Source organism: Amphichorda felina, assembly GCF_050947745.1.
Source record: "Amphichorda felina strain 45539 chromosome Unknown scaffold_4, whole genome shotgun sequence".
NCBI lineage: Eukaryota > Fungi > Ascomycota > Sordariomycetes > Hypocreales > Bionectriaceae > Amphichorda > Amphichorda felina.
In genome coordinates this window covers 2,518,600-2,542,239 of record NW_028145046.1, presented here as the reverse complement: position 1 = coordinate 2,542,239, position 23,640 = coordinate 2,518,600, and the positions used below count along the sequence as shown (strand labels likewise).

At 52.5% G+C, this 23,640-nt stretch overlaps 8 protein-coding genes across 8 annotated transcripts; 3 read left to right on the top strand and 5 right to left on the bottom strand.

Moving 5' to 3' along the window:
* Window positions 1-315: 315 nt before the first annotated feature.
* On the top strand, window positions 316-1,433 carry ETF1 (electron transfer flavoprotein subunit alpha/FixB family protein; the record flags this gene model as incomplete). Its single annotated transcript, XM_083194019.1, has 2 exons — window positions 316-615; window positions 687-1,433. The coding sequence occupies 2 exons, from the start codon at window positions 316-318 to the stop codon at window positions 1,431-1,433; spliced, it is 1,047 nt and encodes a 348-aa protein (XP_083050967.1).
* Window positions 1,434-1,493: 60 nt separating this feature from the next.
* On the bottom strand, window positions 1,494-3,043 carry ARH1 (NADPH-adrenodoxin reductase; the record flags this gene model as incomplete). Its single annotated transcript, XM_083194018.1, has 3 exons — window positions 1,494-2,321; window positions 2,379-2,837; window positions 2,891-3,043. 3 exons carry the CDS (start codon window positions 3,041-3,043, stop codon window positions 1,494-1,496), a joined length of 1,440 nt encoding a protein of 479 aa, XP_083050966.1.
* An 817-nt stretch (window positions 3,044-3,860) lies between these two features.
* Window positions 3,861-5,508, top strand: ACO1O0_004578 (uncharacterized protein; the record flags this gene model as incomplete). Its single annotated transcript, XM_083194017.1, has 2 exons — window positions 3,861-4,013; window positions 4,081-5,508. The coding sequence occupies 2 exons, from the start codon at window positions 3,861-3,863 to the stop codon at window positions 5,506-5,508; spliced, it is 1,581 nt and encodes a 526-aa protein (XP_083050965.1).
* A 341-nt stretch (window positions 5,509-5,849) lies between these two features.
* PMS1 (ATP-binding mismatch repair protein) lies at window positions 5,850-8,992 on the bottom strand (the record flags this gene model as incomplete). Its single annotated transcript, XM_083194016.1, has 5 exons — window positions 5,850-5,909; window positions 5,995-6,742; window positions 6,953-8,735; window positions 8,801-8,897; window positions 8,960-8,992. 5 exons carry the CDS (start codon window positions 8,990-8,992, stop codon window positions 5,850-5,852), a joined length of 2,721 nt encoding a protein of 906 aa, XP_083050964.1.
* A 6,438-nt stretch (window positions 8,993-15,430) lies between these two features.
* ACO1O0_004576 (major facilitator superfamily domain-containing protein) lies at window positions 15,431-16,700 on the bottom strand (the record flags this gene model as incomplete). Its single annotated transcript, XM_083194015.1, has 3 exons — window positions 15,431-15,578; window positions 15,644-16,551; window positions 16,617-16,700. The coding sequence occupies 3 exons, from the start codon at window positions 16,698-16,700 to the stop codon at window positions 15,431-15,433; spliced, it is 1,140 nt and encodes a 379-aa protein (XP_083050963.1).
* A 719-nt stretch (window positions 16,701-17,419) lies between these two features.
* TMS1 (serine incorporator/TMS membrane protein) lies at window positions 17,420-18,938 on the top strand (the record flags this gene model as incomplete). Its single annotated transcript, XM_083194014.1, has 3 exons — window positions 17,420-17,428; window positions 17,484-17,563; window positions 17,633-18,938. 3 exons carry the CDS (start codon window positions 17,420-17,422, stop codon window positions 18,936-18,938), a joined length of 1,395 nt encoding a protein of 464 aa, XP_083050962.1.
* Window positions 18,939-19,849: 911 nt separating this feature from the next.
* STR3 (cystathionine beta-lyase STR3) lies at window positions 19,850-21,202 on the bottom strand (the record flags this gene model as incomplete). The annotated part of the gene is made up of 2 exons (XM_083194013.1): window positions 19,850-19,858; window positions 19,946-21,202. The coding sequence occupies 2 exons, from the start codon at window positions 21,200-21,202 to the stop codon at window positions 19,850-19,852; spliced, it is 1,266 nt and encodes a 421-aa protein (XP_083050961.1).
* Window positions 21,203-21,962: 760 nt separating this feature from the next.
* On the bottom strand, window positions 21,963-23,456 carry MSP1 (protein-degrading AAA family ATPase MSP1; the record flags this gene model as incomplete). The annotated part of the gene is made up of 4 exons (XM_083194012.1): window positions 21,963-22,488; window positions 22,577-22,730; window positions 23,017-23,290; window positions 23,355-23,456. The coding sequence occupies 4 exons, from the start codon at window positions 23,454-23,456 to the stop codon at window positions 21,963-21,965; spliced, it is 1,056 nt and encodes a 351-aa protein (XP_083050960.1).
* Window positions 23,457-23,640: the final 184 nt, after the last annotated feature.

The following is a 23,640-nucleotide window of genomic DNA, read 5'->3' as shown; positions in this document are numbered from 1 at the left end:
GAGCTGCGAAGGAAGGGAGGGTCACGTGAAAACAATCACATGAAAGTACACGTGACTTTAAATCACGTGATTACTGTCGGAGAATGGACCGGGGAGAATCGCCGATGGCGGCATAGGTGGGTCTCCCCGAGTCGCCTACTTGGGGTTCCTGGGGACCTCGGGCCGTGTCCAGCCGCTTTGAGCGCGCCAGCCGAATTCTTGACGGCCGTTGACGGGCATTTCCGATCGTTACACGACTGACCCTAGATCATCTCTCGGAACCGCCACGGCGACCCTCTACAAACCAGAACTCTCGAGTAACTGGACGTATTGACAATGCTTCCCGCCGCGAGACGCGCTGTGGCCAGGGCCGGAGCCAGTGTGATTGGCGCAGGTCCCTCCGTTGCCTTTCGTGCATTCACCAGGAGCCGGCTACTCTCCACGCTGGCCGTGCTTGAGCAGCGAGATGGCCAGCTCAACCGTGGTTCTCTGAGTGCATTCGCAGCTGCAAAGAAGCTGGGCGGAACTGTCCATGGATTCGTAGCCGGCACCGATGTTTCGGGCGCGGCTCAGGAGGCTGCCAAGGTAGACGGCGTCGACAAGATCATTTCCGTGGACAACACCGCGTATGAAAAGGTAGGCCGCATTTCTTCAGCCTGAGGGGCGATGGGTGATTTGTTCCGGAATCTTGACTAAGTCTCTGAAAGGGCCTTCCTGAGAACTTTGCGCCGCTGCTGGTCGAGAACATTAGGAAGGGGGGATATACACACGTCATTGCTGGGCACACGGCCTTTGGAAAGAACTTGATGCCTCGCGTCGCGGCTATGCTGGATTCGCAGCAGATCTCCGACATCACATCCATTGAAAACAAGTCGACCTTTGTGCGACCAATCTACGCCGGCAATGCCATCGCCACCGTCGAGTCATCCGATGCCGTTAAGATCATTACTATCCGAGGAACTGCATTTGCCGCCGAAGAACCAGCATCGGGATCTGCTACCGTGGAAGCTGGCGTAGACCCCAAGACGGAAAGCCTTGCTGAATGGGTTTCTGAGGATCTGGCCAAATCCGATCGCCCTGATCTCGCGACTGCTAGCAAGGTCGTTTCTGGAGGACGTGGTCTCAAGTCCAAGGAGGACTTCGACAATGTGATGTTGCCGTTGGCGGACGCTCTTGGTGCGGCTGTCGGTGCATCTAGAGCGGCTGTGGACAGTGGCTACGCGGATAACAGTCTTCAGGTCGGCCAGACCGGCAAGGTTGTTGCTCCTCAGCTCTACATGGCAGTTGGTATCTCCGGCGCGATCCAGCACTTGGCGGGCATGAAAGACAGCAAGGTCATTGCAGCAATCAACAAGGACGCTGACGCACCCATTTTTCAGGTCGCTGACGTCGGCTTGGTGGGGGATCTATTCGAGAAGGTGCCAGAGTTGACGGAAAAGGTCAAAAGTTCATAGCCTGATATTATCAATATATACTTAGTCCCTTGAGTGCGTCTAGCAGCCCCTGGCATTGCCTCATCCTAGCACACCTAGCATGTCGGCCGTGTTAGTAAACTTTTCTCTCTCTTTGCCCAGGAGCCGTCCTCGGCTCTTTTCCGCGTCGTCGATCTTGCGCCATTGCGCCCATGACACGGTCCCCGTTGCACGGGCACCAACTTCTTGCTTGACGCCGTGCCACCCATCAGCTGTAGTGGTCTGTGAGCTCGAGCCAAGGAAAGCTGCACCCGATAGCCAATCCTCGGCGATGGCCTCACCAGTAGTAAACGCGTCCTGCATTGTGGAGGCGATGACACCAGTTGGGCCTCGCTTCAACCACCCGGCACAATATATCCCAGGGACTTGCTGCGGAGATGCATCCTTAGCGCTGTGATCCGATACGAGACGAGTGACTCTTCCGTAACCGTCGTTGTTGACTATGCCCCTCCTCTCATCAAACTGGATTCCGACGTCGCCGAAGCCAGGTAGTGAGACGGACTTGTAGCCAACGGAGCGGAAGACAATATCTGATGGCAAAATTATGGTCTCTCCAGTGGCCTCAACGCGAGAGTGAGGATTGAAAGGATCCAAAAGTCGGGTTACGTCGAACTCGGTGCTGGCCACATTGGTGGGAAAGTCCTCATCGCCAAGGAAGTGTTTGGGGGACAAGCAACTATCGAGAGACCATGACTTGGCGGATGCCGCTGGATTTGCGTCAGGTGTGCCTTTCACCAAGACCTCCATGAGTCTTCTCGCCGCCCGGGGTAGGCTTTTGAGCTCTTCTGGGATGAGGCCTCGGTCTACGGAATGAAAGGCGACATCGGGGAGTTTCATGAGCTCACGCACTTCTTTGATAGTGAATGCGGCCTGGCAGGTTCCTGTCAGCTAAGGGACAAGTGGAAAGGACAACGAAAGGCTTCGTACTTGCATCGGACCCCGTCTCCCGACCACATGGACACGTTTGATGCGACTCGTAGCTAACTGAGCTAGTGCGTGCTCGGAGATGTCTGTTTTGCGGAGTGTATCAATATCCTCCAGCAGCATTCTGGCCACATCAAGGGCAACGTTGCCTTGGCCGATAATGACGGCCTCTTCGGCTCGCGAGAGATCGGGCTGTAGGCCTGCATAGTCTGGGAGGCCGTTGTACCAACCGACAAACTCGCGAGCCGAGTATATGCCATTGAGAGTTGACTCCCCGGAGATTCCCAGCTTCTTATCCTCTGAAGCCCCGTAGGCAAAGAGAACAGAGTCGTAGTGTCTCAGAAGCGACTGCAGCTCTACCGTGCAGTGGTCCGCCGAATGGGCAGGATGACCAACCGACACATTGCCAATGAAGGTGAAGTTAGGGGACGAGGCAATCTCGTTAAACTTTTCCTGGCAATTCTAGAGCACAGGTGAGCGCGATTGTCTACGGGACTGCCGGGGCGACGCCTTACCTTGACTTCTGGGTGATCGGGGGCGACGCCGTGACGGACAAGGCCAAAGGGCACAGGGAGGGCCTCGTACATGTCAATCTTGGCATGCGGCACCTTGTTCATGACCCTGTACGCGGTGTAGAAGCCAGCGGGTCCGGAGCCGACGATGGCCATGCGGAAGGGGGCATCTTGGGGGCGTGGCACGAGGCTGGATATAGAGCAAACAGCGCTCCTCGGACGCCATCGCCAATGAGGCCGATGGGCTGTCCTTGGCAACATTGTGAGTGAAGGGGGTCGATGACGACCATGATTGATGAGGCGGAACAATGGGCGCTGCTTTGGATGGTGCTCGAAAATCTCGGTACGTACCTTAACCTAGGTACTTACTGCATCGGAGCACGTCGGTCTGCGAAGCGCCGGGCGGTTATTGTGGTTGCTGTGGAAACGTGCGTCCAACGCCCAACAGGCATTCCGTTGACACTGTAATAAGACTCCCACGCCACGAGCAAGCCTCGAGCCCCAACCATCAGGCGGGAGGTATCAGGCTCGTAGTCAAGACACATTCACCCTTCATCCATTCCATTCCTTTTCCACATTCCACGACACCCTCATCCCAGTGCATAGGTCCCGCCGACTTACTCTAAGACCTTCAAGACAGCGTTCTACCTCGATTCTCAAGTCAACGACTCGATTGAGTATTGGATATTACTGGGACTGCATCCTGGGTGGCAGCAATGGCGATAGAGCCGCCATGGATGTACAGCGCGGAACGGGGCGATGACCCGCGATTTCCCACCACGCCCTTTGATCCCAAAGCCGTCACAAGAGCTAGCTGGGAGCCGAGGCCTCGTAGGCCCAAGCAGGAAGGGCCGTTGCTCTCATTTGACCGTCACCCCGAGTACGTTCTCCTTCAGTCCTCGAGCTGCCGTGTTCTAATCCGCATTCCAGCGCTCATGCGGTTCTCACGCATCGCTCGACCCCGTACAAGCCCATGGGTCCCCGCACCAAGAAGTGGATCAAAAGGCTGCGCCAAATGCAGCTGGGACTGCGAGTGCTGGAGCTCAACGGCTCCATTGGCATCTTGGCCATGATGGTTCTGTTGACCAAGATGGACCCTGTAAAGAGCTGGGTCATGAGAATTGCCGTAAGTGTTATTCGAATACCAAGTGCTGCGGTGAACTAGACGAAAGCTAATAGAAGCTTGCTTACAGTCGGGTCTTGCCATCTGCCATTGTATCTACGCCATCTATCATCTCGTCCGCTCCGCCGTAGACCGGTCGCCGGCCTCTTCGGCGGCTTACCAGGTCTTCTCTGCCATTGCCGACTTGGCAACGCTGAGTCTCTATGCTTTCGGCGCTTTCACCACCCAGAAAGAATCTGACGGCTGGTCAAACCAACTCCCTGATAAAAATCTAACTGAACCCTTTATTCAGGTGGCGTATTACGGCATGGTTGCGGTGGGGGGGCTCCATCTTATCTCGCTCTCTCTGTCTCTATGGCTAGCTTGGGCGTTCCGTAGGATTAGCCTAATGCCTCCGGACATGAACCCGCTAGAGGACAACCTGACAGCACGACCAAAACACAAACGCAACAAGTCATCCGTTACAACAGTTGCCAGCACCGAAAGTGACAAGGGGTTCTCCACGCCTGCGGGAAATCATCCTCGAGTAGATTTATTATACAGCGACAACTCTCGGGCCCCAACAGTTCCGTTCGCGCATACCCGGGAGGGTTCGACGGTTTCCTTGGGCTCGAGGGACTCACGCGGAGACCTTCCCAGTCGGCAATATCAAATTATGCCCGGAAATTCCCCACGCAACTCGACAACGTCCATGGGGCCTAAGCGCATGTCTCGCCCTCTGTCTGCCTATCGCGGTTCCTATGCTGAGGTTCCCGTCAATGACCCAAGCACAGCCGGGGACAATCCTGTAACCCGTGGCAGTATTGATAATGGACGGGCCGGGAAGTTCACCGAGACATGGCTACCAACAGACTCCCTTGTTTCGAGAACAAACCAGCGGAACCGTAATGCGGCTGCGGGGTTGCGCACGAGCAATCGGAATTCTGCGTCGTATGCTGCCTTGTCGCAGCGATACAATATGGAAGACTCGTCCGATTCTGAATATGACGACGGGAATGCTGTTGGTGATAATGGCCGGGGGGAGCGCGATTTGTCTCGGGGCCACCACCCGAATCCTCTCGCCTCCAACCCACTTCAGACCTCACGGACATTCACCAATCGAGCCAAGACGCCATTTCGCTCCCAAGGACCAGCACAATCCGTCGAAAAAAATATCCACTCGAAAGCCGCGAACCACAACTACGGACTTATCCCCCAGAGCCAGGATATCGTCGACCAGACAACTGCAGGCTTGAGCGGTGGACGGCAGCAGCGCAAGAGCAATTGTTCCCAATCGAAATCTGGATTCTATTCCAAGCCATACGGGAACCTGAAGAGTGCTACGCAGCCTATCATCGTTGGGGGTGACCGCAAGATATCTTCGGGAAATGATTATGATACCAGCAAGCATTTTCCTAAAGCTTATGGACGACGAAATGTCAGTGGCAAAGTGGCCGAGGAGGGACGGGCAGGAAACATGTCTTCGAAGTATGGGTCTTACATAACTAAGAACTTTTGAGAGGTAGCTAACATGCGATTTTTGTCGAGAACCTAGTTACTCAGGTTGTATGAGGCGTTGTAAGGCTTATATGAACTTTGGGCTGGTTGTGATTTAGGGTGGATCTAACGAAGAAGGCGTTGTGTATTTTGACAACGGGGTCGGGAATATGTCTGGGTATTCTATTGTGCTTTACCATACGGCCTTAACGAGTATGGTTCATTTGGCCAGTGATCAATCCAAACTTTAAGTGCCTAGTTAGCAGTCATCACGCTCATAGGATTTCCATGAAGCCAATGATCCACTGTCTAGATCACCTGCCCAGCTCCTTTCATCCCACATCTGCATTCTGCAAAGGTGTCTCATCGTTGGCCGCCCATGAGGGCAATTCCAGGGCTTGTCGAGTCCTCCCATGTGTCTGACTAATGTGTACATCTGGCTCAGGGTTAGGGCTTTCCCAATCATGATGCTACTTCGACATGCCCTCATTGCGAACATCTTCCGGACCTTGGAAGGGCGCGGTATATGTTTGGACTCGGAGGATTCGTCCCCGAGAAGCGAAATCAATTCTTCTAGGTCCGCAATGTTGAAAGTCGTCTCGCGACTCAAGGGCAAGGCAGTCAGCTGGCACCGGGATCCCACTGGCCACTCGCCGTCCATGTCCACTTCGATTTTGAACCCGTTTGCTCCAATAGCTGCCGTGCTTTGCATCACAATTTCTTCTTCGAGGGCGGTAAGCTCCAGCCGTTTTGGGTGAACGAGCCGCTGGGATTGAACGACCGTGAAATCTTGGAGCCTCTCGAAATTATACTTCTCATCAGACGCGTGCTGGTCTATTATGAAGAGCTCATCATGCTCGGATGCATTAGCATCTTGTTTGCCGTTCTCCGCAGGACGAATGGCTATGATGAACCCCATGTTGAACTGGCCAGCCACACGCATCCTTGCAAAGTCAGACTTTGAAATGATGAGCGACAGTTTTGACTCAGCGTCCGACGCAGTGATGTCCTCGACCTCATGGTGACCCAAGGCGTCTGCTACGCGATTCGGAACATGGTCTAGCCACGACTCCATCCTCGACTGCACCACATTCGCGTCAATTTGCAGGCCCTGAGCGAGCTGTAGAGTCGCATCTCTCCGTCGCGAACTTCCTTGAAGTGACTGTAACCGAGGTTTTGCAACTGTCGACACCTCTGCATCTTGTTTGGCGGCCAACTTTCCTTCGCCAGGGAAGTTAGGTGTCTTGTCTTGACCGCTGCGTTCGTCAGATTCTGCACTGGACTCACGACTCGGGTGTTGGCTGCCCATAGACTCTAGATATTCTCCAGATTGGAAACTATTTTCTCTTTCTGGCGCATGAAGAAACTCTGATCGTTCTCGAAGGCTGTCTGTGGCAGATGGGGATTGTACATGACGACTGCCCAGTAACTGACGTGAGTTTCTCCTGTCTTGTCCGGCGGCAAACCTTTGAGATAAGACTGTCCCAAACGACGGTCGTCCACCGTCTGATGGCTCGTCATCGTCCACACCCCCATCGCCGTCCTCCTCTTCCTCTAGACTTCTGATGTCATCTTCATTCTCCTCATTCTCCTCATTCTTCTCTTCCTCGTCTTCTTCGTCTTCGACTACATGGCGGGAAGGGTCGGTATGAGGGTCCCTTGACCCAGATATGGACTGTTGTTTCCCAATAACGATACTGGTAGGTCCTGGAGCCCGTTTAGATGATGACCCATGCGCCAGATGATCACTGCCCTGCCTAGTCCCTTTGATAAATTGTACAGGTGGTACTGTGGTAGAATCATCCCTCAGTTCGGACAATGAAGCAAGTTGTGAACTAGACGCAATCGGGGTTGTGTTCGGTGCTTTCGAAACATTCGGTGTAAAATCTTCTACTGTCCAGGTTGTTGGGCCTTCACCGGGCGTCCCTGCGATGTCTGAACTGCTGGGCTCCTCATCATCAGGTGTCGAAATAGAAGTGTCTTTGGAGGCCGAATCTCCCACCGGGTGCCGTTGAGTATCCCTCTTCATAATCCACCGATCCAGGAGGTTGTCCGTGTTGCTTCCTCCCGTCTCTGAACGAGTCACCTTGCCCCTTGAACGCTGTGTTTGAGAAAGTTCAACGGTTGGGGAGGGATAGTCTGACGACGATACGTTGTCGATAGAAGACTCTTGGACTGGAGACCCGGGCAGCGGCTCAGGTTTCTCGACCTGAGTAAGAGCTTCATTCAGAGTTGACGAAACTTTCTGGCTAGAAGAGCTTGGCTTCAGCCTTGTAAGCTGAGACACCGGCACGCTGTAGTCGTGAGAATCGAAGAGATCAACAAGCGATGTTCGAATAGTGTTGAGCAGCTGATTTTGATCATGGAGGAGAATGGTGCGTTTGTCGGGGCTAACATTGACGTCGTACATGTGGGTATCTAGCTGAATATCTGCGAAAATGAAAGGGGATTGCGTCGAGTTGTATGATTTGTATACCTCATTGAATGTCTTGGCGAACTGAGGGAGGCCACAAGGTCTTCCGTTGATGAAGAACATTTGTCGATCTGGAGTCTGTCGACCATCTCCCTGGGTTGGTCGGGATATGTAGCCCACTAGCCTTACTTCCTTGGAGATGGTACACGGGTCAACTGTTGGTCGTAGGGCTGAGCTCAAGCCAGATGGTTCCATCTCCAGGGTCATACCCAGGGGAACAAGGGCGGACATGGTTTTGGCGCCAAATATGTTGATGATGTTGTCCCGCGTCGTATTATTCCCCTTTGTGGCAAAGAGAACGATTCGCTTCCCTTTTGTAGGCTGCTGCGACACGGTGAATTTGGTGTTGGTCTGTATGCAGGCGTACTGGTTGAGCAGAGCAATAACCTTGTGCCATTCCCTCTTGATGTTCCGCTCTAGCTCTCGGCGGCGGACAGGGAGATTATGGAAGAGTTTCTCTACAGAAACTGTTGTGCCTTTCTGGGCTGCTACGATGCTGGTGCCCCTGAGCTTGCCCGAGGCCTCGAAGCTGAGCCTGGAACCTTTGGGGGCATCTTCCTGCAAGCACGTGGTAATATTCATGATAGACAAGGCGCACAGAGAAGCGAGTGCTTCCCCTCGAAAGCCAAAAGTTTCGAGGGATCCAATATCGGCATAGGATGACAACTTGGAGGTATGATGCTTCAAGGCAACAGAGGAATAGTTGGCACTAGATATGCCGCGTCCATTGTCCTGGACCTCAATGAGATCGAGTCCCTGGTTCTTGAAGCGGACATCTGCATGGGGGAAAAGCCAAGTCAGTTAGTCCTATAGCGCCGCGAGAGGGGGCAGTGAGGCACACCAATGTTGCTGGCACCCGCATCTATACTGTTCTCCACCAACTCCTTGGTGACAGAGCATAAGTCGACAATGACTTGGCCAGATTGTATTTGATGGACCTTTGCCGGGAAGAATTAGCAGAGGTTTGATTTAAGAGACTGCATGCGCGGTGGCTACACACCGTGCGGCCCTCAATTTGCTTGATGGTCGCCATAACCCAGCATGACGACTATTACCCCAACGAAGTCGGTCTTCGTTTACGCAGCCGACGCCGAATGACTGGGAATTTGATCATTGATTGGCGCTGCTCAACGTTGACCATAGACTGTCCCGACCGTTTCTAGGACGATGCAACATTGGCATTGGAATAGGCCGTGGATGAATGAACGCGTCTCAACGGATGTGCACGCGCCAAGTACAAACGACCAGGATGGTTGTGTGATGCATCGCCCCTATAATGCAATTATGAGTATCCGTACTACTAGTAGGTACCTATTAGTATATATGAATATCAGCGGGACCAAAGCTGTCACAAATGTCAATTTAAGCATTGAGACCCATCTAAAAACGTACCAATTAATAATATTAATAGTGCACTGGCATGGCCAAGGTACTATAGTAACGGGCTTCAACCTCTAAAAGCATTGAGGGAGTATTCATAGGGTACCTATCGGACGTGTTAGGTTGGTAGGGCCGGGTGTGGGAGCTGGTAAGCTAATGTCCACCGTGTATCTTGGTGAACTGGGTATTACTACGGATACCGAGCCATTGATCGAAACGCCCATGCCTGAGCTTGCCTGCCTCCTCTGGGGACAAGGGGATGAGAGAGGGTGGTGACTGCGGATCTCTTGCCCAGCGATGAAACGCGGCTGGACGTCTTTGGGAGCGCCTCCATTGGTTCCACTACGGCCCTGGAATCAACGAATGGCTGGATCAGCACGGGTAAAGACGAACGCATTTCTTCCCTGATTTCACTGGGTTGACGAAGCATGTATACGTAGGATATATGGATACTACATGTGTACCCGTATATGCAGCACTGTGAAGCTCTTTCGCTTTGCCTGATTATATAAGTAGGTAGGTAAATAGGTACGGGTACTAATAGGCAATTATGTGCAATGTCTTGGTCACTTATCGGTCCTTGGCTGCGCCGCATGGTTCTGGAACGGTCACCACTATCAGACAGGAATTAAGAAAGGCCAATACCTGCTACTACATAGTATTTGCAAGCATTGATGGCGTTGTGTGATGAACAGGAAAATCCAATACGATGGTCCCTGTACACAGTACGTACTCATTGGCCCGAGCTGCTAGTAGTATTATAGCTGTCCAGGGGGGCGTGGGCGAGTGTCGACCCAGAGATGCTTCTAAGTTCCATGCTTCCAGGTCCGGCTCTGATACTAGAACTAACAAAGCGCGAAAAAAACCCAGACACCACTTCTATCCCTCATCTGCTACCCACCCCCCAAATTCCATCCATCCAAAGCCCATCGACGATCCAGATAGCCTTCTCGAAACCCGGACGAAGGTCGACATGCGTCGTAACCGCCTGCGCGACCGTTGCCAAAGCCACAACGTCAACTCAACCGCTGCTTCCGCGTCTTTTGCAGTGCCACATAACCGACCATCTATCTGTACATAAGCCTTTCTCTTTGTGTCCAAGCAACAGCAGAGGAATCCGCTTGCTCGCGTCGGCCATCCACCGTCGTTTACCTCCCTTGGGAGCCCTCCAGAGCCTTCTCCATGAAGACGCGCTCGTCCGGATCGTCCGATGGCGGTTCTGAATCCTCTCTTGACTCCGATACCTGCAGTACCGACACGATCGACCGCCCGCCTACTTCGAATCTCCGGACCTCCTCAACGAGGAGCCGGGCTTCGAAAGGGCTCAACTGGAAAACCCGCAATGGCCACGCAAATGGGGTTGACGCCACCGCCATCGCTAGCCCCCCCCTTTCTCTACCACCGCCATCGTCGCCAGCCGGCTCCCTTCCGTCGACATGCGGTCATATCACGATGGGGTTGGCCAAGACAAACCGGTCCCCAAATGCTCGCTGCGGTGGCCGGAGTCTCTGGTCTATGTCAATCCTCACATTGCTCACGGCGTTGCTCGGAATTGCCATTTTGTTTATCATCTTCCATTCACTTATGACCCGCCAGCTTGACCCAAAAGGTTGTCGTATGTCTTACATGCGACCTTCATACTTGCGGTTCTCCGACTTCGACACCGAACATACTAGATTTGCCACGAAATACTCTCTGTATCTTTACCGCGAGCAAGGAGTTGATGACGCTAGTCAGGTATAACCCACTCCCTTTCGAAAATGCCAAGTGCTCCCATAAAGGCGGACTGAGGCTAACTTGGGATTGGGACCACCCGAGATAGCTTCATGGGATCCCTGTTCTCTTCATCCCGGGCAACGCCGGTAGCTATAAGCAAGTTCGCCCGATTGCAGCCGAAGCAGCAAATTATTTCCACCATCAGCTCCAATACGATGGCGTTTCAGTCAACTCAGGTATCAGGAACCTGGACTTCTTCACGGTTGACTTCAATGAGGACATTACAGCCTTTCATGGCCAGACGCTCCTCGACCAGGCCGAGTACCTGAACGAGGCAGTTCGTTATATACTATCCTTGTATTCCGACCCTCAACGTGCTGTACGAAACTCCCAACTCCCGGATCCTACCTCGGTCATCATCCTTGGACACTCGATGGGAGGCGTCGTTGCTCGCACAATGCTAGTCCAGCCAAACTACCAGGCCAACTCGATCAACACCATCATCACCATGTCCGCTCCCCATGCCCGACCCCCAGTTACTTTCGATGGACAGATTGTCCAGATTTACGACGAAATTAATGAATACTGGGCTAAAGCATACTCTCAGAAGTGGGCAAACAACAATCCTTTGTGGCACGTTACCCTCATCTCGATCGCTGGTGGAAACCTCGACACTATCGTACCGTCTGATTACACAAGCCTCGAATCGCTCGTTCCGGACACACATGGCTTCACTGTGTTCACGACTGGTATTCCGACGGTATGGACTAGCATGGACCACCAAGCTATCCTGTGGTGCGATCAGTTCAGGAAGGTGGTTTCCCGAACACTGTACGAAATTGTTGATGTTCGCCGAGCGTCGCAAACTAAACCTCGTGCCGACCGGATGCTTGTGTTTAAGAAAAGATTTCTGCCTGGTTTGGAACCTGATTCGGAGAAAACTTCCCATTTGGAGGTACCATCTACGCTCCTGACGCTCGACGACGATTCCACTGGAATTGTACTAACGGGAGAACGCTTGACACTTCCGACCTTGGGGGGTAACCCCGGAGGTAGAGCATATTTAATTCCCGTCCCTCCCCAGGGGTCACCGGAATCGAAGCGCTTTACACTATTGACAGATGCTTGGCTGGAGGTGGGCGATGAAAGCAGGCTTGAGGTCTTATTGTGCCGCGTTTTCAGCCATTCTAACACGCTGTTTACTTTTAACACTCGTTTGACAAGGGGATCCAACCCTTCGACAAAGCTGGCATGCAAGAATGCTGCAGGCGACGCGATTCTCCTCCCGGCCTCAACATCCTCTAGCCGCCAGCCGTTTTCACTTGACGGGGAGGAGCAGACACGGCCCTTCTCCTATCTGCAATACGAACTGGAGCACTTGTTGGACCATCAGTTCATCGCGGTTGTCGACAAATATGCTTCGATCGCTTACCACTTTGTCGTTGCCGAATTTAGCGATCATTCAGAGTTCCATCAAACACATGATATTAGCTTAACAAAGCTTCTTGCCTTCGGGTTGACAGAAACGCTGCCAGAAAACCGCTCCATGGTTTCGGAGCTCAAGATCCCTAGCGTTACGTCGAGCTTGTTGGTCTACGACTTGGAAATCGGGGATGAGTCTTGTCACAGCAAGCAACCTTTGTTTGCGCCCATGGTCCGGCAATATCTTAATCGGCCTTACGAGTCTCGCTACTTTGTCAACGCAGAGCATGTGAGCATCAGTCTCCACGGCGTAGCGCCATACCTTCCTCCTCCCCTGGACCGGAGAGGTGGAGAGGGGCTCACGCTCCAGTTTTGGACGGACCCATCTTGCGAATCTCCACTGCATGTCAGCCTCAAAGTGGACGTGTTGGGAAGTCTCGGCAAGCTTTATATGCGCTACCGCACCATCTTCGCTGCTTTCCCATTGCTTATTGTTACCCTCGTTCTACGGAAGCAATTTCGGGTATACGATAAAACAGGCGAATTCGTGTCGTTCTCTGCGAGTCTTGACCTTAGTTTGCGGCAGTCTATCCCATTGCTGTTGATGTCCATGGCTTTGCTGTCAATGTCTTTGGGCGGGGCAGGAAGCAGAGGAAGGTGGCCACTTGTGATCGGCTCCAACAGTCTTGGGCGTGCATCCGTCGACCTTCATAGGAATGACTTGCTCATTGGGACCGACGATCCCTTCTTCTGGTTCCTCGTCCCCCTCATTGGCATAGTTTGTATTGGTGTCTGTGTTGCGGTTCACTACGTGACCTTAGGGTTGACATACGCTCTTGCCGGGTTGTACAGCCTAGTTGGTACAACCCCAAAGCCGGTCACTGAACGACGACGGCCTCGTGCGGTATCCTTCGTTCCTTCGACTTCGCGGAGGAGAATTCTCACGACTGCAGCACTGCTGTTTCTGGTGTCTTTTTTCATCCCCTACCAGTTCGCCTACCTGGTGGCATGCCTGGTGCAGCTCTTCACCGTCGTCCGCGCTCTTCGCCTAAGAGGCTACGCTTCATCCACTGCCGGCTCCAACTACTACCACTATACACACTCCATTTTGCTCCTTATGCTCTGGGTTCTGCCAATTAACCTTCCAATCTTGGCTGTCTGGATAAGAAACCTGGCGGTGCACTGGCTGACCCCTTTCTCATCACACCACAACGTTCTCTCTATAATGCCATTCATCCTTCTCGTTGAGAACTTGACCACTGGGAGGATGATTCCACAACTACGGAATGGATTGTGCCACGTCACTAGCGTGCTGTTGTTTGGAACAGCACTCTGTGCCGCCATTTATGGTGTCTCCCACGCCTACATGCTCCATTACCTCGTCAACATCATAGCCGCCTGGCTTGTGATTGTCCACTCCACAACGGATCCATGGTCATTTTCCGGGATTGGCGCAATGTTTGACGGCACAGCCGATGAGGCCCGTAACAGGGGCAAGACACCTTGATAACTACGATTTGTGGTGATTTATTCGACGACATTTAACGGCCGAGTTTGCATAGACCTGCGACAACTAATTTATCGTCTGACGAACCCTACTTTCACTACACCTTTCGATTCACAGCGCTAAGCACCCACATACACTACCCAGATGGACAAATAACTACTCGTAGCTACGGCTGCTTCGTTTTGTCCTGACCCCTCTGTATCTGTTTTTTGTCGGTCTGGTCGACCTTATTTGTTCTAAGGGTAGAGTTAATTCTTAATGTGCTCTCATGGCTTAAGAGAAGGGGGGGCACGGCTGGTTGTTTTCTCCTTGTCTCTTTTTTTTTATTAGTTTTAGTTTAGTTTTTGCCCCTAGGCGAGGGCTGTTCTTGCTTCACGCATTGCTTCGGCGTTTGGAGGGTCTCGTAACTGATGGGGTTGAGCAAGCATTTGAAAGGTATAAGAGGTGGTTGGAAGACTGTATGATCTTCGTGGTGTATTGAGGGGGTCGAGCATAGAGGGCGGTGCGTTTGGAAGCTGCGTTCAATAGCAGGCTGTCCCACGCCGGAATTTTAAAATTCTTGACACATGTATAGGCGGCAGCGTGTGGCTATACAATTCTCGCATTGCCAGTATACCTCAGCTCACAAACGCACCCGTGGTCGCCATTTTGGGGGGCGGGGCTGCTGGTCCCTTTGCGTCCCGAGAGACACGTACGCGAAAGGGCAACCGTGTATATCCTGTTCTCCATCTACCGCAATAGTCTGGTAGCGGCGGGCCATATGATGAGAGCTTCGTAACAGATGCAAAATGTGCCAAATACCATGCAGTGTTCTATGTGTTCCTTATAAGTACCGTTCTCCTACCCGCAGCAGTAATTATCGATCGATCCTAAAGTCTATCCCAAGTCCCCACGATACGCTAGGAGTAAGTGAGATCTAGTTCAATCCTCCTCGTCGCCCTTCGAGTTCTCCTTCATATGTTGGACACGCTGATGTTGAATGACCCACAGAGTGGCAACGAGTCCAATGCCACAGGCTCCCAACGTGACCCAGTATGCGGCGCTGTAGCAATCAAGTCCATCTAGGCACACCCGTTCGCCGTTTGGTCTGAATATGCTGTGCTGATCATATGTGCGGCCGTAGAAGATGTTGAAAATGTTGGAAGTGATGACAGGGGCTAGAGTCATAAATCCCCAGTTTTGACTGAGCCCTCGTATCCCGAAGGACTCTGCCACGATCGAGGGAAAGACACCGAACAAAAACCCATAACCTAGTCCAGAAAAGCCAGAAACAAACCCAAGAAAGTGTGGGTTCTCGATAACGAGTGCACAGGCTTGAGCTAGAAAGAACACGACAGTGGCGAGGACAAGACACCAAACTCGGCTGGCATGGAGGTTCTTGACAAGAAAGTCGGATCCAACGCCTAGCGGTGGTACACATCAGAGCGCCGTCATGAGTATCAAAGACTAGGGGTACTCACCGCTCAATAACCTCCCAAGAAAGCTGCCAACCGAGAGGATGGAGACATGCATCTGTTGTCTGATGACAAGAAATTCTTGGCTCACGGACTCGTCGTAGCGCTCCCACAGAGCTTTGACATCATTTCCGATGTTGCTAAAGTACGAATTAGAAAACTAGTCAAGTTTGGCGACCGCGGCGGAGGGGAAGAGGGGTCATACTTGATAGTCATAAGACCAATGCCAGCAAGAATTCCCATGATGAGGAAAAGTTGCCAAAACTCGAGATTGCGGAGGAGTCTGAGGCCACGAATATCTACTCGACGTGACCGATCCAAATCAACATGGCTCCTCCTCACCAAATCACCGTCGCCAGAGGAATTGGACAGGAGGGAGGATGTTTCGTCTATAGCCTGAGAATCCAGCGCCGGGGCATCGCCAACGGCAGTTGCAGATTCCCGAACGGAAGATGAGGCATTCGTCGACGTACCAGGTTCATAATCATCATAGAGCCCATTTTTCCGGCGCGATTTTGACTCCTTGGAGGAAGTACGTCGCAGCGGTGCAGGGTCATCGCCGTCGCCGTGCTCGCCGTCATTTTGGCCAGCCAATGGCTGATAATTGTTCGATTGTGGATAGACCTTGAGGAAGAAGAATCCGACAAATGTCAGGCCACATGTTCCGGCGGAAAGAAGCATTAAGAAGTCGCTCGGATCACCAGGGAAGAGAAGACCGCCGATGAGAGAGAAGAAGAATGCACTCAGGCCAAACGCAGCTAGGGGAAAGGCCGTTGCGGTGCCTCGGTTGTGAGGCCAGTTCAGAGCCGAAGTCTTGACGGCAGCAGAGAAGGCCATGCAGCCACCGAGGCCGGTGAGGTAGGAGAAGAAGCATAGGAGGGCCACGGCACCGGACGCACGGTCGTAAGCCTGGTGCAGAGGAAAGTAGCCCAAGGCGAGGAGGGCAGACCCGGCGAGGACAGCAGGACGAGAGCCTTGATTGTCGACAAACATACCAATAGGAACACCGAGGGAGTACATGCCTAAGTTCCCAAATAAGCCGACCAAGTTGCTTTCGGTCGCCGAGAGTTTGAGTCTCTCCGCAAACTGCGGTGCCCACGCAGAGTAGACATACTGATACCGGGAGTCAGCGATGGCGTCCTCCCCATTTTCAGCTAAAAGGGGACAGCATCACGCACATTCGATCCGCAAGCAAGAGAGATGGCTGTGGCGGCGACGCTCGCGATAATGCGACCGCGGCGGTGTTCCTCTGGAGAGTGCATTGCTGAGATTACCGAAAACGCGAAGTCGGCGGCTTGTTCATTGCCATGCCTTTAATTGGAGAATAAATCAATAATGCGCAAAACGCTTGCTCAAGAGCTCAGAAATACTAGCAAGTAACACAATCGAAGCCAAGTGACATCAAAAGATGGACATATCAAGTGTTAACGTTCTGTTCAAGGAACGGGGTTCATCAGTCGAATTAGTCAGATAAGGCCGTGGGTTCGTGGTGGGCGCGTGGCACATTGAAACTGTACCGTCCAAATCACAGTGCATGTACGGTACTCCGTAGTATCAGCCGAGCTGGTCACAACAAATCCCTGCTGGTCTCGTGAGAGTTAAGTTACGTACAGAATTGGGTCGAGAGCACAGTGCCGTCACATCCAGCCTTTATCGGGGCGCCCAATAGGTGGGCGCCCTTTATCGGTACCTGATTAGGTAAGTTAGGCTGTTAGTGACCTGGTTAGTCGAGCTTGGTGGGCTGGCTGGTGGTACAGGCTGCGTGACCTCACTAGTGTCTATCCACTGGAACTTGGACTCGGTCGTCGTCACCATCAACTCCCACGAACCAAGGTGTCGCTGTCAACCAAAACTTCGGCCCCCACGTGCTCTCGAGTCGCAGAGAGGAAGCGACTTTAAGAAATCTAGTTACCGAAGTCGGACGTCTTCTAGCTTCATCATGGGAGGCATCCTATCGCTCCCGTTGCTGGCGTTGCCCAGCATGGGGACGGTATGTTGATCTCGCTCTCGCAGTTCGGTAACCTCCGCTAACCTCACAACTGTAGCTCGTATCATTTGGCGCGAGCTGCTGCGGAGCCGCTACATGCTCAATGGTCTGCAGCGCATGTGGCAAGTGCGGCAACAGGTACGGAGCAGCGACGCTATCGCCAAGTGTAGACAACGAACGCATGTGGTGCTAATGAACAACCAACAGTGTCGCAACCCGTATCGCTTACGCCCTCTTGCTCCTCGTCAACTCGATATTGGCGTGGATAATGCTCACCCCCTGGGCAATAGAAAAATTACAACATCTCACCCTCGACTATGTCAAGATAAATTGTCCGACCGGCCAATGCTACGGATGGCTCGCCGTCCATCGCATCAACTTCGCTCTTGGTCTCTTCCACCTCCTCCTAGCTGGCCTTCTCTTCGGCGTCAAAACTTCTAAAAACCCTCGGGCTGCGATTCAGAATGGTTACTGGGGCCCCAAGGTCATTGCCTGGCTTGCTCTGATTGTCCTCTCATTTCTCATCCCTGACGAGTTCTTCATGTTCTGGGGCAATTATATCTCATTCACCGGGGCAATGCTGTTTCTCCTCCTTGGACTCATCCTGCTCGTCGACCTTGCCCATACGTGGGCCGAATACTGCTTGGCCCAGATCGAGGATACAGACTCCCGATTCTGGCGATTTGTCCTGATAGGTTCTACACTCGGCATGTACGTTGCGTCGATTGCAATGACTGTCGTGCAGTATATATTCTTTGCTCACGGTGGATGCACCATGAACCAGACCGCCATCACTATTAATCTTCTGCTTTGGATGGCCATATCCGTTATTTCCATCAACCCAACGGTACAGGAGCACAATCCCAAAGCAGGCCTAGCACAAGCTGCCATGGTTGCCGTTTATTGTACATACCTCACCATGTCTGCCGTTTCAATGGAACCGGACGACAAGCACTGTAATCCGCTCGTTCGCGCCCAAGGAACGAGGACTACCTCTGTCGTCATCGGCGCCATCGTCACTATGCTGACAGTTGCGTATACGACAACCCGTGCCGCTACACAGAGCTTGGGCTTGGGAGGAGGCGCTGGGGGGATCCGGTTGTCCGATGACGATGAGCACGATCTTGTAACTCAGGAACCGGCCAGTCGGCGCCAGATGCGAGCTGAAGTTCTTCGGCGAGCTATCGAGGAGGGCAGTCTGCCTGCTGATGCGCTGCTCGACGACGACGACGACAGTGACGCGGGCGGCAACGCCTCTCAAGATGATGAGAGGTCGAGTACCCAGTACAACTACACCGTCTTCCACATTATCTTCTTCTTAGCCACTTCCTGGGTATCTACATTACTGGTCCTCAACCACGAGGATAGCGTCAAGGACGGTGATTTTGCCACCGTTGGCCGCACCTATGCTGCCAGCTGGGTCAAGATTGTAAGCGCCTGGGCATGCCACGCCATGTACATCTGGACCCTTGTGGCACCTATTGTGCTCCCAGACCGCTTTGACTCTGCATGAAGATTCAGTCAACATTATTCTCTGCTGTTAGCGTCGTTGGGCCCTGTATGGTTGGGTACACATACCAGGGAGTCGAGATACTATTGTTTTTGTTGACCTATATAAGCTACCTGTAGGGCATGATTAGTTAGCGTAGGAATTTTCTATTCCACCGTATGATTTCCCCATTGCAAGTTGAAATATGCGTGCCGTGCTTGCCACTATCATGCCTCCAAGCCTAGTTCGCTCGAATGCCTACATGCCTACGACAACCTTTCTATCAGTAAGGACGCAGCGTCAGGAATTATGCCAGATCTAGAATTCGCAAACGATAAGCAATATAAAGGAGACGACTCTTGAACCAGCGCCTATACGCTGTAAAACGGCAAGCACGCTCTCATCTTCGTTCTCTAAAGCTAGAGCACCGAGTATAAGATTGGCGTCATCTGACGAGATAGACTTTCACACCACAATGATGCTCAATATAAAAAGTCGAAGGAAAGAAGAGGTATATTTATTTATCTCCCAGCGTTTCTTGTCTGTCTTCACTGAAAAAATGTCAATTTTCAGAAGCCACTAAACGCCAGTAACGCCGTCCATCGCCATTGGTCTTTCTCACGTTTCTAGTCAGATAAAGCTCTAGATACCCGCAGTCTTAGTTCTCTCTAGCACCGCATTCCCGTCGGTGCCCCCTGAGGAATGGTTCAACGAGGTCTCGGCTTCAGCTAAACCCGGATGTTCGACTGGGATCGGTTACCAAACTCATTTTAAGGAGAAAAAAGCAAAGAAAAAAAAATTACAGTCAGTCCTTGCTGGCTCGTAGTCGGTGTTGGAGTCAACGACTTCATAAAGCAATCTTGATTAAGTAGTAATTGGGGTTTTCCCGATCTCCTCCGCAGTCCCAGTTGCATGGAAACCGTCCAAAGTCACGGTTACGGCACCTGCTTGGACGAGCTGTGCAAAAAATGCGGGTTAGTTTCTGAGTTACGGTGCTAAATGGGTGGGTTATGTCACGGTGGGGGACTTACTGCGCGAGAGAGGTCCTCTATCAAATCGTTGACATCTTCAATCCCGACACAGAGTCGAATGATATCCTCAGGCATCTGGCGTTCACGTCTTGTCTTCGCGTCGATGCTTGCATGGCTCATCTGGCATGGCATGCTGATGAGACTGTTGACACAACCGAAGCTTACACTGATTGCCCAAAGTCTTGCAGCCTCAACGATTCTCTCAGAGACAGCTGTGTCACCCGTCTCAAAGGACAACACAGCACCAGCCCCGCGGGCCATTGACCAGTGCAAGTCGTATTGTGGATGAGACTTGAGACCGGGGTACCGGACCCGAAAACCGCGCTCCTCCAAGAACTCGGCAATAGCCTGAGCGTTGGCCTGCTGCTTCTCCATCCGAATGGCCAATGTCTTAACTCCTCGCATGAGAAGGAATGAGTCGTTGGGTGATAGGCCGCAGCCTGTCGAATTAATTGTGAAGAAAAGCTTGTTTCCGATTTCCGTATCGTTGAAAGCAATGACACCTGCCATGATGTCGTGGTGACCAGACAGGTATTTGGTTCCAGACTCGTAAACGATGTCTGCTCCAATATCCAGAGGGTTCAGGAGCATCGGGGAAAGCATGGTGTTGTCCACGACAATAAGAGACTTAGGGTTGGCATCGTGGGCGGATCGGGCGATAGTTTGAATGTCAACAATCTTGATGAGCGGGTTGGTAGGGGTCTCGAGAAGGATCATGGCCGTCTTCTCTGAGATGCGATTTTTGACAGCGTCGGCATTGGTGGTGTCGACGTGGTGTACTACAATGCCCTGGTTGGTAGCCATGTAGGTCAAGAGGCGGTGAGTGCCTCCGTACAGGTCATCGCCAGTGATGACCTCGTCACCCGGACGTAGAAGTCTTGTGATAACATCGAGAGCACCCATCCCAGAGCTTACAGCGAGAGCGCGGTTGGCGTTCATGATCTTGGCCAAGTGTCGCTCTAGATGCGACCGGGTGGGGTTGCCAGAGCGTGTGTAGTCATACTCGGTCTGACCTCCATGGGCCGTTGTCTGCTTGAATGTGGCGGACTGGTAGATGGGAACGCTTGAAGCACCGTACTGATCTTTGCCTTCCGTGTGTACTAATTCGGTCGCTAAGGCGTACCGGCGGCGTCCGTTCCGTGGGCTCGACGAAGCAGGTGATGGGGGCAGGTCGTGGCCGTCGAGGTCGACTCGCTTAAGAGGATGACTGGGTTTGGCCATCGAGGTGTTGCCATTGGGGGGAGGACCGGCGCTCATGGTGGGATTGTGGGGGAGTGTGACGAAAGACGGAATCCGATGAAATCAAGAGAGAGAATTAGACCTTGACTCGAGTGATGGAAAGAAAAGCGCTGATAGCTACTAATAGTAGTACAAATCCGCCATGGATTCTGTATAGTGGAGTGGGAAAAATGAATACTACGTAGGCTGGTTAGCCGAAAACCTTCCCCAGAGTCATGTTCTGTGGTGCAATTGCACAGCAGAAGGTGCCTTGCAGACGGCTTCCAGTCCACCGCCTTTGCCTTGCCGCCGATTTACGGAGACAAGTACAATAGTGGGGTACAAAGACTTATGCCCGCTCGTCTGCTGTATTCACCGTACCCACCTATCCTATCAGGATGCCGTCTAGGCGGCTCAAAATGACGTGCTTCCATACAGTAGCCACCGGTCGTCCCCGCACTGCCCCGACGTTCCGGCTCCCGGTTGCCCCGTAACCCTGCAAGGGTCTGTCACTCTTGTCTTCAACAGTACTTCGTACGTACTCTGTAGGTAGATGAAAAAAACTAGTATTATATCAGTAGGAGGTAGTACGATGCAGGTATTATTCGTCCATAGATTCCTCATGTGAATATACGTAGTAATATGTTTTATAGCGGCTTAATTCGGTATACGTACCAGTCACAGCTGTAAGTTAGCCCATGTCCTGGTGTCGAGCCTGGCGTTTACATTGACCAAGCCCAATATAATCGGAAGAATGAGATTCTCCCAGACCCTGCCCCCACTGAGGTCTCCAACCGCTCTAGTCCTGGGGCTCAGCAATAGGCTCATCAATATCTTCGTACTCATCGCTTGAGAAAGGCTTCACTATAGTCGCATTCGTTGTTTGTCTCCTCTCGCCGCGGGGGTCTAGTTGAGGGCCCCTTCTCCCTAAGAAATCATCATTTCTGATTCCGCGAAATCGATCGGGGTCAACTGGCGCCATCGAACGGCCTTGCAACCTGTGCTCGCGCATAAACTCGCGCACTGGAGCCATGGCAGCATCCCGACACACTTCCTTAATGTCACTACCAGACATTCCCGCGGTGATCTTGGCCACGTAGTCGACATTGAAATGTTCTGGGTCTGTTCGAGTGCCCTGCAGTACGAGCTGCAAAATCCTTTTCCGTTGTTCACGGCCGGGTAGCGGTACCGGAAATTTTTTAGGCATACGCCGCAGGATGGCCTCGTCGATATCGTGAATGCGGTTCGTCGCCCCGAGAACAACAATCTGGGCCGGCTTTCCCGAGGCGTCAGACGACGTAAGACCGTCCCACAGTGTCATGAACCTATGATATGTTACTCACACGTCCCAATACCACCTACCTAAAGTAATGCACTAATAGCATGTAGAGAGGTGCAGAAGGGGCAACTTACTCGGCCTTGACCATTCCGCTTGCTTCGTGCTCGCCACTCCTCCGTGTTCCCAACACAGCATCAATCTCATCGATGAAGATGATGGCCGGCTGCATCTTGCGCGCGAGCGAGAAGACGGCTCGCACAATCTTGTTGGAATCGCCATACCACTTCTCTGTCAGAGTCGAGATGTGAAGATTAATAAACGATGCGCCACTTTCGTGAGCCACAGCCTTCGCCAACATTGTCTTGCCGCAACCAGGAGGCCCGAACAAAAGAACACCAGATGGGGCAGACAGCAGCGACCCAGCATGCGAATATATATGAGGCATCGTCAGCGGGTAGATTACCGCCTCCCTTATCTCTTCGATGATCGCATCCAAGCCCCCAATATCTGATATTCGTCAGCCCGGTTTCTCTGGTGGCCAAATTCAAGCCCATCCGAAGTTCTCATAACATACCATCAAAGCCCACCGGTATATCTTCCGGAGCTACCATCTCTAGGGCAATCAAGTTCTCGTAATCGTTGAGCGCGAGCTCCTCGACTCTGGGCCCACTTCTGGAGCCGCCACTCTCGCCATCAAGATCTTCGTGGTGTCGCTGCCGGCGGTTCAGTCGTTCTAAATGCGCCTTGGCCTGGTTTCTTGCTTGTTCTTGTTTCTCCTTCTCCGGATCGACTAGGTTGCTTAGAATCGGATTCAAGAACGACCTTGCGACATAAATCCCTGCCGTCATCTGCACCACACAATATCAGTACGACCGCTCCTAACAGTGGTCTCCTGGGGGTGGTCATGCGTACCACTCCCGCGAACAGCAGGACGTCCATGGCGACATCGCCAAGTCTACGTCGTTCACCCATCCCAAAGGCCAGCTTTAGCCACGACGATAATTCCTCAGGCATTAGATGCCAGCCATAAGATGGTCAAGGCGGTGCGGTCGAATTTTGTCAGCGCTGGATAAGGTTCGATGAGGTGTAAAAGAGCCGTGCTCGGCCGTAAAGGATGCGATAGCAGTAAGGCGGCGAAAGGTCGAAAGAACCCGTTGGGGTCAGGGTGTTGAAGAAATGATCAATAATATTGAGAAAC